Consider the following 13723-nt stretch of genomic DNA (forward strand, 5'->3'; position numbering starts at 1 on the left):
GCCTTCATAGTTAAAGCTTTGAGTGTTCATCTTTATAATTATGAGTGTGAGGTGCCACCCAGAGTTCCCCCAAACACTTCAGTAGGAACAGCAGAGCCCATAGCCCCAGTGAAGTGATCAAGGGAACTCCAGAGGACAGCCGACTCTCCATTTCTTGCTTGTTGTTTGATTGATGCTTAGGCAATAGAAAGGTGGCCTACCTATTTGTAGGTGAAGGCTCTATACGTGCATGGGCCAAGTGACCGTATCCCTTCAGCCGAAGTTAAGACTTGAGACTAAAGTTATTGAAACTGAACATAGCCGGGATTACGGCGTTTGGGGGATTAGAGATGATGAGATAGAGAATATTCTTGATCAGAGTGGAAAGAGTTATCCCCACACCTTTTCCGTTCTATATATTATCATAGAGAATATTCTATGGGGGAGTGAAGAAAATGTTGGTGGGAGAATTAAAAGTAAATGGTCAGAATTTTATGCAGATTGTGGCTTCAAAATCTTTCCCAAGGGATTCACCTAGCCTGCTACTGCGATTACATTATTTTTCCCATGGCAACTATATTTTGCTTCACATGAAATAAACCAAACAACCAGCAGATGTGTGTGTACTAAGATGAAAAAGAAGTTTTGAATCCAGATGAAGTAGCATGAAAGGCAAAGCCATGATTCTTTTGCATTTGAATCAATCCTGCAAATAGGGTATGACCAATCCTGCAGACTTTTGTAATCAACAAGAGTTGCTATTTTGAAGAGATTGATCAATATTGCCCATCCCCTCGATTAAAGACAAGTAAGTGGTGTCATCAGGGGTAATTCCTTTACTAATCATCTCCCTTAGGAGATCTTCAGCAATATCCCCTTCCTGGTTTTTGCAAAAACCCTGTATAAGGGCGTTATAAGTAAGAAGGGTGGGATTGAAACCTGTACTCATCATCTCATCACGAACCCTCAATGCATCCTTCATATCACCTCTCCTGCTATACCCACTAATCAGAGTGTTGTAACTAACATGATCCGGTTTGATTCCCCTTCGTTTCATCTCATCGAGAAGCTCTCGAGCTTCTTCAACTCTCCCCTCCCTACAATGACCTTGCATCAAAGTATTGTAAGTCACGTCGTCCGGAGGAACATTCAATTTATCCATTTCCTTAAACAATGAAAACGCACGCTCCATATTGCCATTGGAACAGTGACCATCAATCAATGCATTAAACATTATCACATCTATCGCGACTCCCTTCTTCAATATCTTTTCAAACAGGTTATCGGCTTCCGTCATTCTATTCCGTTTACTCAAAACATAGATAAGTGAAGTATAAGTCATCCGTGTAGGTTGAATCCCCTTGGCTAACATCTCATCATGAAAACCGAAAGCTTTCTTCAGATTCCCGCACCTGGAGTATCCATTAATCAAGATGCTATACGTAATCTGATCAGGGACCAACCCCTTTTCTCCCATTTCTCTAACCAGATCATCGGCCTCGCCCATTCTACATTCCATAAATAGAGCATGAATTAACATGTTGTAAGTTGTGACAGTTGGCAATATACCCTGCGCTACCATTTCATCCCGATAACCAAATGCCTTTTCCAGATCCCCTCCATTGCAATAACCATCAATTAAGATGTTATAAGTCACAGCACTAGGAATCAACCCCATTTCTTTCATCTTCCCAAACGTATCAGAAGCCTCCTTAAGTCTTTTATCCCTACACATCCCACTAATGAGTGAACCATACGTGTAAGAATCTGGTTGAATACCTTTACTTCTCATTGCATTCAAAACCAAACAAGCTCCATCAACTCTTCCTCTTGAACAATAAGCATGGATTATTGTGTTATAAGTAACAACATTCGGATTAACCCCTAAATTCTCCATGAACCCTACAAAATCTTTAGCCTTTTTAAGCTTCGCTTCCTTGCACAACACATTTATCATTATATTAAACGTGTAAATACTCGACTTAATCCTCATTTTAAACATCTCAGCGTAGAAAACCCAAGCACTTTCGGTTTTATTCAACTTCAAAAACGTACTTAAAATAACATTACAAGTCTCGATCTTTGGAATTAAACCCTTCTCTTTCATCATATAAAAACACTCTAATCCTTCATCCACCCTCTTCATTTCACAACAAGCTTTTATTAACAAATCAAAAAGAATAGTTGTTGAAATGCCTAACCGTTCACGCGCAAGTGCCAGGTCATTGAAGATGGCGGAAACACCGGCAATGTCACTAGAAATAGTTTGCTTTAAGAGTCGTAGAGTGGGATTGGGAGATGGGAGCCGTGAGACAACGGCAATGGCAAGGCAACGGATTTTGAGATCGAGTCGGTGGAATTCAACATGGGAAGAAAATTGGAGAGCTAATTGAGGGGTTTTGTGGAGATTAAAGAGGACGGTTGATATAATAGATGGGTCGAGGTTAGGTGAGTGGTGTTTGATGAAATGCCACTGAGAAGAGCGGGCTGCCTCGACAAGTAGCTCAGGGGTTATTTCTGACGATGGAGATTGTGATTGGTCGTTGGTGATTGGTTGAGAGGTTGAAGAGAAAAGAGCAGACGGCAGAGACTGTTGTTTGAGGATTTGAGGCGCCAGAAGTTTGTGAGCTTTCATGTTATGGAAAGTGCAAACCCGCTGTACCGTCTTGTTCCGGTGAATTCCGCTCGTTTCGCCGGTAATTTGAGGTACCGGCTGGAACCAAAACTGAAACTTTTAATCCCCTTATATTTGAAAGAAAATACACAGAGAGAGAGAAAGAGAAGAACTAACGCAAATACGGAGAAAAGAGAGATTTTCCAGTGTCTGTTGAAGGAAACATGCACTTGTAAAACCACTCTAATCTGAAGCAAAGGACAGAACAAGAGGAGAAGCGGCGTTGCCAACTTGGGAAAAGATGAAGAAACGAACAGGCGCACTGAATCAAAATTTGGGCTTTAAAAAAATTGGGTAAACCACACCAAAGTCACTTTTTAATTAAGTTTAATAATAAATAGATCACTTTTTTCTAAAAAAGTACAAACAAGTCACTCTATATTAAATTAAGACAATTGGACTACTCTTTTTGGTTCGCTTTAACTTGTTTCATGAAGATTATCTCAAGTGCTCGTGGTGTTATATGAAACTAAGAACTGTTTAACACCATGCATCAACCCCATAATTCATGGATCCACATTCAGACAACTGATTCATGATCTTTGCATCACTGGCTTTGCCAACATTCACAATTAATATTACCACCAATTTTTTCTAGATAGAATAACTAAGCTCTTTTAAATCCATTCATAAAAGCAATCCAGTTACTTCAATAGGGTTTATCTTCAAAAAGAAACAAATCAAACGGAAAAAAGAAATACTCAGAGTTGATATCTGTATCTAATGTGTTGGCATCTCGAAACGGCAGATAGGGCAATAATGGCTGGTACTCAGCCACTCTTGGATGCAATCACCATGAAAAATATGCTTACAAGGCATCGAAGAAGCGTCGGATCCAACCTTGAGTTGCTCCAAACATATAACGCAATCTTTTTCTTCGGCTTCATCTTCAACCCTAACCTTGATTAGCATCTCGTCAACTGACGATTCTGCAGCTGGAACCATGTACTCATTGTCATCCGAATACGGCAAATCAACCCTGTGTTCAACTAGGCGTGCTTGTACCTGTGATATCAGAGGCAAGACTCGGGAATTACATCCTAGGTTAAACGCCCTTTGCGACAATCTTAATCCACCTTCACTAATATCACGGATCAGCCGACGATAAGCATCGGTGTCTGTGTCTAATCGGAGATGGTAAAAGAAGGGATGGAGAGTTTGGCCGAGTTGACTCTCGTTTCTCAGAATGTTGAAATCAAAAGTAAAAGTTACTGGATCCATCCAAAGGTTGGTACGGTAGTAAATGTTTGTGGGACAATCATGGTACGAGTACGACAGACGGAACTCCATGGTTAGTTCGACCAACTCGTACGCCATTGAAGCAAGTTGAGATTCTGGGATGATCCCAGATTGTAAAAACACACGGCGGTGAAAGATACTAAACTCGGAAGCCAAACTTGGGAGGCAATTAACTAAGTTTGATTCAAGTTTTGGATTTTCTAACTCTCCTAGTCCTATGGCTATTTATAAGAATAAACAATGGCGGTTTAAGGATAGGAAATTTGCTTTGTTAGGAGGACTAATTTCGGTAGAATTTATTAGGTTAGGTTCCGATGGGATTTATTACTACTAGTAAATCCCATAATTTGCAAGAAAGCTAAAGAAAAAGGATGACTCAAAGTAAATCCCAAAATTATAAATTACTCGACCTACAATTATAAATTAATTAAAAATCTTAAATAAATTATTTAAAATAAAATATAAATTACATTATTTTTTATATTCTTATTTTTAATAATATTTAAATCAAATAGTAACCCTTAAATAAAAAAATCCTAAAAATATTTCCCTTGAAGCAGCCGTTGCCGTTAGCATCTTCCGTTAGTGAGATAGTCGCCGTCGTTCCTCCCTCCCTACGTCGTCGTTGTTCGAGCCCAGCTGCCGTTAGTGCAACCAATCCGATAAGGCAAGCTTTTTTTGTTTTTGTTTTGGACTTGGGCGGCCGTCCAAGCCATCACCGGCGAGTGCCACCTCACCAGCGACCACGTAGGGAGAGAGGAATGACATTGACTATCTCGTTGCGGAAGATGCTAACGGCGGCGGCAGCAGCAGCGACTTCAAAGCAAGAAAAAAGTATTTAGGGTTTTTTAATTTTGAGGTTAGTATTTGATCTAATTATTATTAAAAATAAGATTATAAAAATAATATAATTAATATTTTATTTTAAATATTTTATATTTAGATTTTAAATTAATTTATAATTATACGCTGAGTACTTTAGAATTTTAAGGTTTTATAAATTCAAGCTTATATAATTTTCCAAAGAAATAAAAGTGTAAAAGAAGAAATCAATTAAATTTTTTTAAGTCTAATTAAATCTTTACCGTTAACAAAAGCATCAATTAAGTCATTCTCCCAAGCCAGGCTTGGCTTCCAAGCATCTCCCATAATATTTAGGCAAAGACAAACTAAACAGAAACCCAATGGATCGAACAGCATGATCCCACTGATCACCATGGCTCACATTACTCATCATGTTGCTCCCTTGCATCTTGGGCGGCAACGTCGTCCCCGAGAATCAGCCGCCAAAATGTAAATCATCCTAGGCCTTACAGTAATGATCGCAGAGCATGAAAGTAGATGAAACATGGTCAATAGATGTGATAACCCTAGTGAGGTCTCCATTTGACATATGATCTCCGAGGCCTTGCAGTAGAAATACCACTCTTCCTCGCCGGTGGTGGCCAGTTCTTCATAAAAAAAATGAAGCAGTGTTAGTTTCCAGTTCGACACTGCACTATGTGTATATATGTATGTTGTTAACTTGGAGGACCCCATGGATCATATTTTTTCGTGTAGAGTTACTTAATGAGCTTCATTGAGAGAGGTTGCGATAAAGTCAATTATAAAAGGTTAAACTGTGTTTTTCATCGCTCAATTTCCCCATATTTTTGTTTTAATCGCTTAATTTTAAAATTTATAATTTGATAGTTGAATTTTTGAATTGATTTTGTTTTGATTACTCGAACGTTAAATAAAAAATAACAAGGTGGCATGCACTGCTTTTTGCTGGTGGCATAATTCATGAAGATGCGACTTTGTCTCTTTCCCAGTATAAACAAAAGGATAAATCATGGTTTCTAATTATAAGACATCTTCCTCACATGTGCTTTAAATGGATGTGAGCAGATTGTTTAATCTTCAGCATAGGGTAGCTCAGACGAATGAATCATTTGGACAAAGCCCTACGTTCACCGTAGAGTGCCGACAAAAACTCGAGTTTTCCTCGATGAAGTTACTGCAGATGCAGGGGGCAACAGCCTTAGCAGATTAGCAAGCATTTTTAACCATGTCCATGAGTTTGTCTTCGTCGAAGTTACACAATTCTATGTAAATAGTTCCACCGGAGAATCCATGCTCGTACTATTCTTTTGCTTGTTGCAAGTTAACTGATCAAATTTACACATGCATGTGATCATAACATCCATGACGCTTGGTCGGACATTTTACACCATAACAAGAAATCTATTTTCGAAAAAGTAAACCTGCATAAAGATTCATTGTCCAAGCCATGAGCAGGTGCAAAATCTCAAATCTTCATCAAGTTGCTTGTAACAATTCCTTTATGTCATAACCTTGCAACTGCACAACACAAGAAACAGGAGATAAATCAGTCTCTACTTTCGCTTTTATGTTAGGGATGCAAACTTATAAAATTCCAAAGGGGGGCGAAAATAGTTTTTTATTAGAAAATCTATAGAAAAAATATAAAATATATGATAATTTTAAATTTTCAGGGGAGACTGCCCCCACCGCCCCCTGGGTCACCGAGCAAACTTCTATATATCATTTGTACTGAATATTTTACCTGAAGAAAGGTAAGAAGTAAAATCACACCCGAATTCCAGAAAGCATGGATTGTGATAGGAGTCACCAGATTGCGAGTTTGAGCATATGAAAATCCCAAATCAGCCCCTACAAAATACCAAGAAGTCTGTTGGTTTGACGTCCAGTGAAAAAGTTCTTAGTTTATATGCATTTATCTAGATATATTTTATCCATAGTGAAGAGCGAACTCGAGTAATGATTTTTATCAACAAATCTTTTTCATGCGTTACCTAGTATAAATAATTGGAGAAACTCTCCGGGAGTGAGATGTGCAAGTGCAAATGCAGCTGCACTGATAATTACAGAAACTGGTGTAGGAACTCTGAATCAATAACAGGGGAAAACATCAAATTGTGCATTTCTGATAAATAAAACTTTCAAGCTACATTTTGACGCCAGACAGAATAGTGATTATCCTGTAGGCTAGCTCCGACAGACGATTCACAAGAGAAAATTCGCCCAAAAACCAGAGAAAAAAAGTCTCTAGGGTTTAATAAAATATTATAAAATAAATAACCATCCAAAAAGCAGTCCACAAGCCGGACTGTTATAGCAAAAAAATCGTCTTTATTCGAATTTTGCCAAAAATAGCAAAATCCCGAAAATTACTCTAAATTGAAATTCGAAATAAAATAAGCAATCTCCAAAAAATCCGGTACTTCACTGTAATTCTGTTGATCGCTCGGCTGTCAACACACATACGCCAAGAACCATCTTTCTTTGGCACTAACAGAGCAGGGACTGCATAAGGGCTCATACTCTCTCGGATATAGCCCCTCTCCAACAACTCTTCCACCTGTCGCTGCAACTCTTCGGCCTCCTTGGGACTGAGGCGATATGCTGGTCGATTTGGCAAACTTGACCCAGGAACAAGGTCAATTTGATGCTGAATATCCCTCATAGGTGGTAGTCCAGGAGGAAGATCCTCTGGCATCAAGTTAGAGAATTCTGCTAGCAGCCGCTGCACCTCTACTGGTAAATCTGTATCCACGTCTACTGCATTGTTCTCGCAAGGTAGCAAGGCATAGACCACGCCGCCATGCTCAATCTCATCTAAAAAACCTGGACATAGAAAACAGATTAGTATTATGGGTTACTGGGGTAGGAGTAAGTCCTTCCCGCCGGGGTGCCAACACAATCTTTTTTCCCTTGATGCTAAGGGAATATGTATTCTTCCGTCCATCATGAATGACACTGCGATCATACTGCCAAGGTCGACCCAACAATATATGACACGCATCCATAGACACAACATCACACCAGGCATTATCAAATATTTTCTACCAATTGAAAAAGACACGAGGCATCGCCTATCAACTGTTACCTCACTGTCTTTATTTAGCCATGACAACTTGTATGGCTTAGGATGACGGTCTGTCTTCAACTGCAATTTCTGGACAACCTCCTCGGACACTACATTCTCACAACTGCCGCTGTCAATGATCATTTTGCAGACTTTATCTGCAACTGTGCAAGTCGTGTGGAAAATATTGGTTCTCAACCAATCGTCCCCTAAATCGCCCTTGGGGGTAAGTAGACTCTTGCGAACGACCAGAGTCTCATGACCATCTCCATACAGCACATCATCAGTCTCATCATCGTCATACACGGGTTCGCCAATCTCCTCAGTCTCGTCTTCCACGTTTTTCTCAATCAACAAATTTTTGCCCTTTTGACTAGCAGGCTTCCTGCAATCAGTCGCCCTATGCTCTTGTTCACCACAACGAAAACATCTAATAGTAGGGTTAGAATTACCCTGCGGTGACTGCTGAGCAGGACGGGACTCTTGAGGGCGAACTGGTCGACTGTTGTGATCGCTCCTGATCACTGGTCTCCTGTTTTGCTGTTTTTCAACAGCAAGTGCACGCTGGTATGCTTCCGAAACACTCCACAATGAATGAAGGCTGAGGACATCTTGCAAGGGCTGGCGTAAACCCCCCAAATATCGCGCCACCATCTGCTCCTCCGTCTCAGATAAATCGTTCCGGGCGACCAATTGGTAAAACTCCTCCGTGTAATCATCGACTGATCGCGCGCCCTGCCTCAACGCATGAAGTCGCTGAAATAAGGTTTGCGTGTAGCCGAAGGGAAGGAAGTGGCCCTTCATCTTCTTTTTCATCTTCTCCCAATCAGTGATCTTGGCTCTGCCATGTCTTTCTCGTGAACGTCGTAACTGTTCCCACCACGCAGATGCTCTGCCCTTGAGTTTGATGGCGATCAGTTTCACTTTCACACGATCGGGGACTTCCTTATATTCAAAAATACGCTCCACTTCATTAATCCAATCCACGAATCCCTCGGCCTGTAACGTACCAGAAACTCAGGGAGATCGACCCGAAAACCGAGGTCTCCATGACGCTCATCCCGACCACGGTGCTCCCGAAATCCTGCGCCCCGGAATCCTGCGCGATTGTGATATGGGTTTTCGAAAGTGGAATTGGTATCGTGATCAGAGGCCTCACGATCCTCGAAATCCTACGCCGCCAGGCGCTGGGTTAATTCTGCGACTTGCCTCTGCAAATCCGCAATCATCACATCCTGAACGCTGCGATCACGGCGTTGGGCTTCCTCATTCGGAACCTGCTCACGACGACCACGACCACGACCTCCAGCCATTGAAACTGGTGAAATTTCCCAAGAAGATGTTGAAGCTCTGACACCAACTGACGCCAAACAGAATAGTGATTATCCTGTAGGCTAGCTCCGACAGACGATTCACAAGAGAAAATTTGCCCAAAACCAGAGAAAAAAGTCTCTAGGGTTTAATAAAATATTATAAAATCAATAACCATCCAAAAGCAGTCCACAAGCCGGACTGTTATAGCAAAAAAATCGTCTTTATTCGAATTTTGCCAAAAATAGCAAAATCCCGAAAATTACTCTAAATTGAAATTCGAAATAAAATAAGCAATCTCCAAAAAATCCGGCCTAAATCGGATTTAAATTGACTTCCTAATTAACAATCGAAATATTACCATAAATAGTAAAAAATAACTAAATCTAGTGATTCGGAGGGGAAAACGGCAGAATTTGAGGTTGAAAAAAGGCCACATGGAGCCTAGCTCAATGTGGAGAGCGTGCGCGTCGAAAAGAGCTTTCCGGATTGGGGTCTTATGCGCGATTCTGACACATGTAGCCAAAGTTATGGCCAAAAGACTGAAACATACTCAAAACGACCCCAATGAGGAACATGTGACAATCAATTCCCGCCTTTGCGCTGATCTGCCAACTCATGGTATCTCAGCGCCATCAACGTGCAATCTGACAGCTCAACATCATCTGTCTCGGATCCCCCTGCATCAGTCGCCCCGGGTTGGAAAGAACTCGTCCTCGAGTTCAGAGTAGTGTCATTAGGATCCACAAAACAATGACTCAGGTGCTTCACATTAAAGACATCAGAAGTCTTCAAGTGACTGGGAAGTCGCAACCTGTAAGCATTATCATTGATCTTCTGCACGACCTCACAAGGTCCAATCTTCCGATCCTTAAGCTTATTATACTCACCAACAGGAAAACGATCACGAGTTAATACAGCCCAAACAAAATCACCAACATCAAAAGTACCTGACGACGATGATTGTCGACCCGAGTCTTGTACTTGGTATGCTCTCATGAATGGTCTGTTTCACCTGCTCATGGATACCCCGAAGATACTTTGCCATCTCATCTGCTTTAGGACTGAAACGTCCTATACGTGGAATAGGGGCTAAGTCCAACACCCCGGATGGTTCTGACCATAGACAATCTCAAATGGGCTTAAACCTGTGGTTCTGTTTTTTGATCTGTTGTAGGCAAATTCTGCCTGAGGCAATGCCAAATCCCACTGCTTCGGCTTCGTTCCTGCCAAACACCTTAAAAGGTTTCCCAAACTTCGGTTCACCACCTCAGTCTGGCCATCCGTCTGGGGGTGGTAGGCGCTACTGAAATTCAACTGTGTTCCCAGTTTCCCCCACAGGCTCTTCCAGAAATGACTGATGAACTTAGTATCACGATCTGAAGTGATAGATCGAGGAACACCATGTAAACGCACAATCTCCTTGAAATAGAGATGGGCAATCAGGTCAGCATCCATAGTCTTTCTGCAAGCTACAAAATGAGCCATCTTGGAAACCTGTCAACCACAACAAAGATAGAATCAGAGGCCCTTTGGGTGCGGGGTAAGCCTAGTACAAAATCCATGCTGACATCGAACCAAAGAGCTTCAGGAACAGGTAAGGGAGTGTACAATCCCGCATTGGTGAGAACTCCCTTAGACCGCTGGCACACATAACAACGGTCCACATAATGGGTCACATCACTAGTCAACTTGGGCCAATAAAATTCAGAAGAGATAAGGGCCAATGTCTTATCTCGGCCAAAGTGTCCCTCATTATGGAGTTCACTTATAATTTGCTGCCTCAATGAACAATCTGGAATGCACAATTGTAATCCACGAAACAGATACCCATTATGCAAAACAAAATATGACGGTGACCCTCAGTTACCTCCTGAAATATCCTTCCAAAGGAAGGATCAGCTGCATACATATCTGTGAACGTCTCAAATCCTGCAATTTTAGTACTCATGGTGGTGAGAAGTAAGGTACGACGGCTCAGGGCATCTGCGACGCGGTTCAAACTCCCTGCTTGGTGCCTCAGCGTAAAAGTGAATTCTTGCAAGTATGCTACCCACTTGGCATGACGTCTACTCAGCTTGTGTTGGCCATTGATGTACTTCAAGGCCTCATGATCGGTAAACAGAATAAACTCCTTCTGTACTAGGTAGTGACGCCAATGCTTCAGGGACTGAACTATGGCATAGAACTCCAGATCATAAGTGGAATAATTTTTCTTTGATCCCGATAGCTTCTCACTGAAAAAAGCAACCGGACGACCTGCCTGACTCAGAACACCACCAATGCCAACGCCAGATGCATCACAATTTACCTCGAACACTTTGTCAAAATCTGGAAGTGCCAAAACTGGAGCCTCGGTCATCTTCTGCTTGACCAGTTGAAAACTGGCCTCTGCCTCCTCAGACCACTGGAAATCACGCCCCTTGAGGCACTCTGTGATAGGGGCGATCAGAGTACTGAAATTTCTAATGAATCGACGGTAAAAAGACGCCAAGCCATGGAAACTTCGGATGTCATGTAAGGTTCTTGGTCTGGGCCACTCCAAGACTGCATCTATCTTTGACTGATCTACATGAACACCATCAGTAGACACAACAAAACCAAGAAAAGTCACAGAAGTAGTGAAGAAAGAACACTTCTTTTGATTGGCAAACAAGCACTCCGTTTTCAGCATCTCAAAAACAGCACGGAGGTGATCGAAGTGTGAAGTCCATGTCGGACTATAAACGAGGATATCATCGAAGTAAACTACAACAAATTTCCCCATAAAAGGCCGCAAGACCTGATGCATAAATCTCATGAATGTACTGGGCGCATTGGATAACCCAAAAGGCATGACCATCCACTCATACAACCCTTGTGGCGTTTTAAATGCCGTCTTCCACTCATCTCCAGGCCTTATTCTGATTTGGTGGTAACCGCTCTTAAGGTCAATTTTTGAGAAGATCTTAGAACCAGATAGCTGATCCAACATATCATCTAGACGGGGAATTGGAAACCGGTACTTCACTGTAATTCTGTTGATCGCTCGGCTGTCAACACACATACGCCAAGAACCATCTTTCTTTGGCACTAACAGAGCAGGGACTGCATAAGGGCTCATACTCTCTCGGATATAGCCCTCTCCAACAACTCTTCCACCTGTCGCTGCAACTCTTCGGCCTCCTTGGGACTGAGGCGATATGCTGGTCGATTTGGCAAACTTGACCCAGGAACAAGGTCAATTTGATGCTGAATATCCCTCATAGGTGGTAGTCCAGGAGGAAGATCCTCTGGCATCAAGTTAGAGAATTCTGCTAGCAGCCGCTGCACCTCTACTGGTAAATCTGTATCCACGTCTACTGCATTGTTCTCGCAAGGTAGCAAGGCATAGACCACGCCGCCATGCTCAATCTCATCTAAAAACCTGGACATAGAAAACAGATTAGTATTATGGGTTACTGGGGTAGGAGTAAGTCCTTCCCGCCGGGGTGCCAACACAATCTTTTTTCCCTTGATGCTAAGGGAATATGTATTCTTCCGTCCATCATGAATGACACTGCGATCATACTGCCAAGGTCGACCCAACATATATGACACGCATCCATAGACACAACATCACACCAGGCATTATCAAAATATTTTCTACCAATTGAAAAAGACACGAGGCATCGCCTATCAACTGTTACCTCACTGTCTTTATTTAGCCATGACAACTTGTATGGCTTAGGATGACGGTCTGTCTTCAACTGCAATTTCTGGACAACCTCCTCGGACACTACATTCTCACAACTGCCGCTGTCAATGATCATTTTGCAGACTTATCTGCAACTGTGCAAGTCGTGTGGAAAATATTGGTTCTCAACCAATCGTCCCCTAAATCGCCCTTGGGGGTAAGTAGACTCTTGCGAACGACCAGAGTCTCATGACCATCTCCATACAGCACATCATCAGTCTCATCATCGTCATACACGGGTTCGCCAATCTCCTCAGTCTCGTCTTCCACGTTTTTCTCAATCAACAAATTTTTGCCCTTTTGACTAGCAGGCTTCCTGCAATCAGTCGCCCTATGCTCTTGTTCACCACAACGAAAACATCTAATAGTAGGGTTAGAATTACCCTGCGGTGACTGCTGAGCAGGACGGGACTCTTGAGGGCGAACTGGTCGACTGTTGTGATCGCTCCTGATCACTGGTCTCCTGTTTTGCTGTTTTTCAACAGCAAGTGCACGCTGGTATGCTTCCGAAACACTCCACAATGAATGAAGGCTGAGGACATCTTGCAAGGGCTGGCGTAAACCCCCCAAATATCGCGCCACCATCTGCTCCTCCGTCTCAGATAAATCGTTCCGGGCGACCAATTGGTAAAACTCCTCCGTGTAATCATCGACTGATCGCGCGCCCTGCCTCAACGCATGAAGTCGCTGAAATAAGGTTTGCGTGTAGCCGAAGGGAAGGAAGTGGCCCTTCATCTTCTTTTTCATCTTCTCCCAATCAGTGATCTTGGCTCTGCCATGTCTTTCTCGTGAACGTCGTAACTGTTCCCACCACGCAGATGCTCTGCCCTTGAGTTTGATGGCGATCAGTTTCACTTTCACACGATCGGGGACTTCCTTATATTCAAAAATACGCTCCACTTCATTAATCCAA

The 13723-nt window shown here is 42.2% G+C and overlaps 2 protein-coding genes and 1 long non-coding RNA gene across 3 annotated transcripts; all 3 read right to left on the minus strand.

Annotated features, from left to right (window-relative positions):
• Positions 1–603: 603 nt before the first annotated feature.
• LOC120211170 (pentatricopeptide repeat-containing protein At2g15630, mitochondrial-like) lies at positions 604–2735 on the minus strand. Its single transcript, XM_039209778.1, has one exon. It carries the CDS (start codon positions 2612–2614, stop codon positions 725–727), a length of 1890 nt encoding a protein of 629 aa, XP_039065709.1. The 5' UTR covers positions 2615–2735; the 3' UTR covers positions 604–724.
• Positions 2736–3373: 638 nt separating this feature from the next.
• On the minus strand, positions 3374–3970 carry LOC120211180 (probable E3 ubiquitin-protein ligase RHC2A). The gene has a single exon (XM_039209786.1). The coding sequence runs from the start codon at positions 3968–3970 to the stop codon at positions 3374–3376; it is 597 nt and encodes a 198-aa protein (XP_039065717.1).
• A 2175-nt stretch (positions 3971–6145) lies between these two features.
• Positions 6146–6804, minus strand: LOC120211160. The gene is made up of 3 exons (XR_005524579.1): positions 6712–6804; positions 6462–6568; positions 6146–6235 (listed from the first exon to the last, which is right to left on the minus strand). It is a non-coding gene; the product is annotated as an uncharacterized LOC120211160 (long non-coding RNA).
• Positions 6805–13723: the final 6919 nt, after the last annotated feature.

Source organism: Hibiscus syriacus, unplaced genomic scaffold (assembly GCF_006381635.1).
Source record: "Hibiscus syriacus cultivar Baekdansim isolate YM2019G1 unplaced genomic scaffold, ASM638163v2 tig00109960_pilon, whole genome shotgun sequence".
In the NCBI taxonomy this organism is placed as follows: domain Eukaryota; kingdom Viridiplantae; phylum Streptophyta; class Magnoliopsida; order Malvales; family Malvaceae; genus Hibiscus; species Hibiscus syriacus.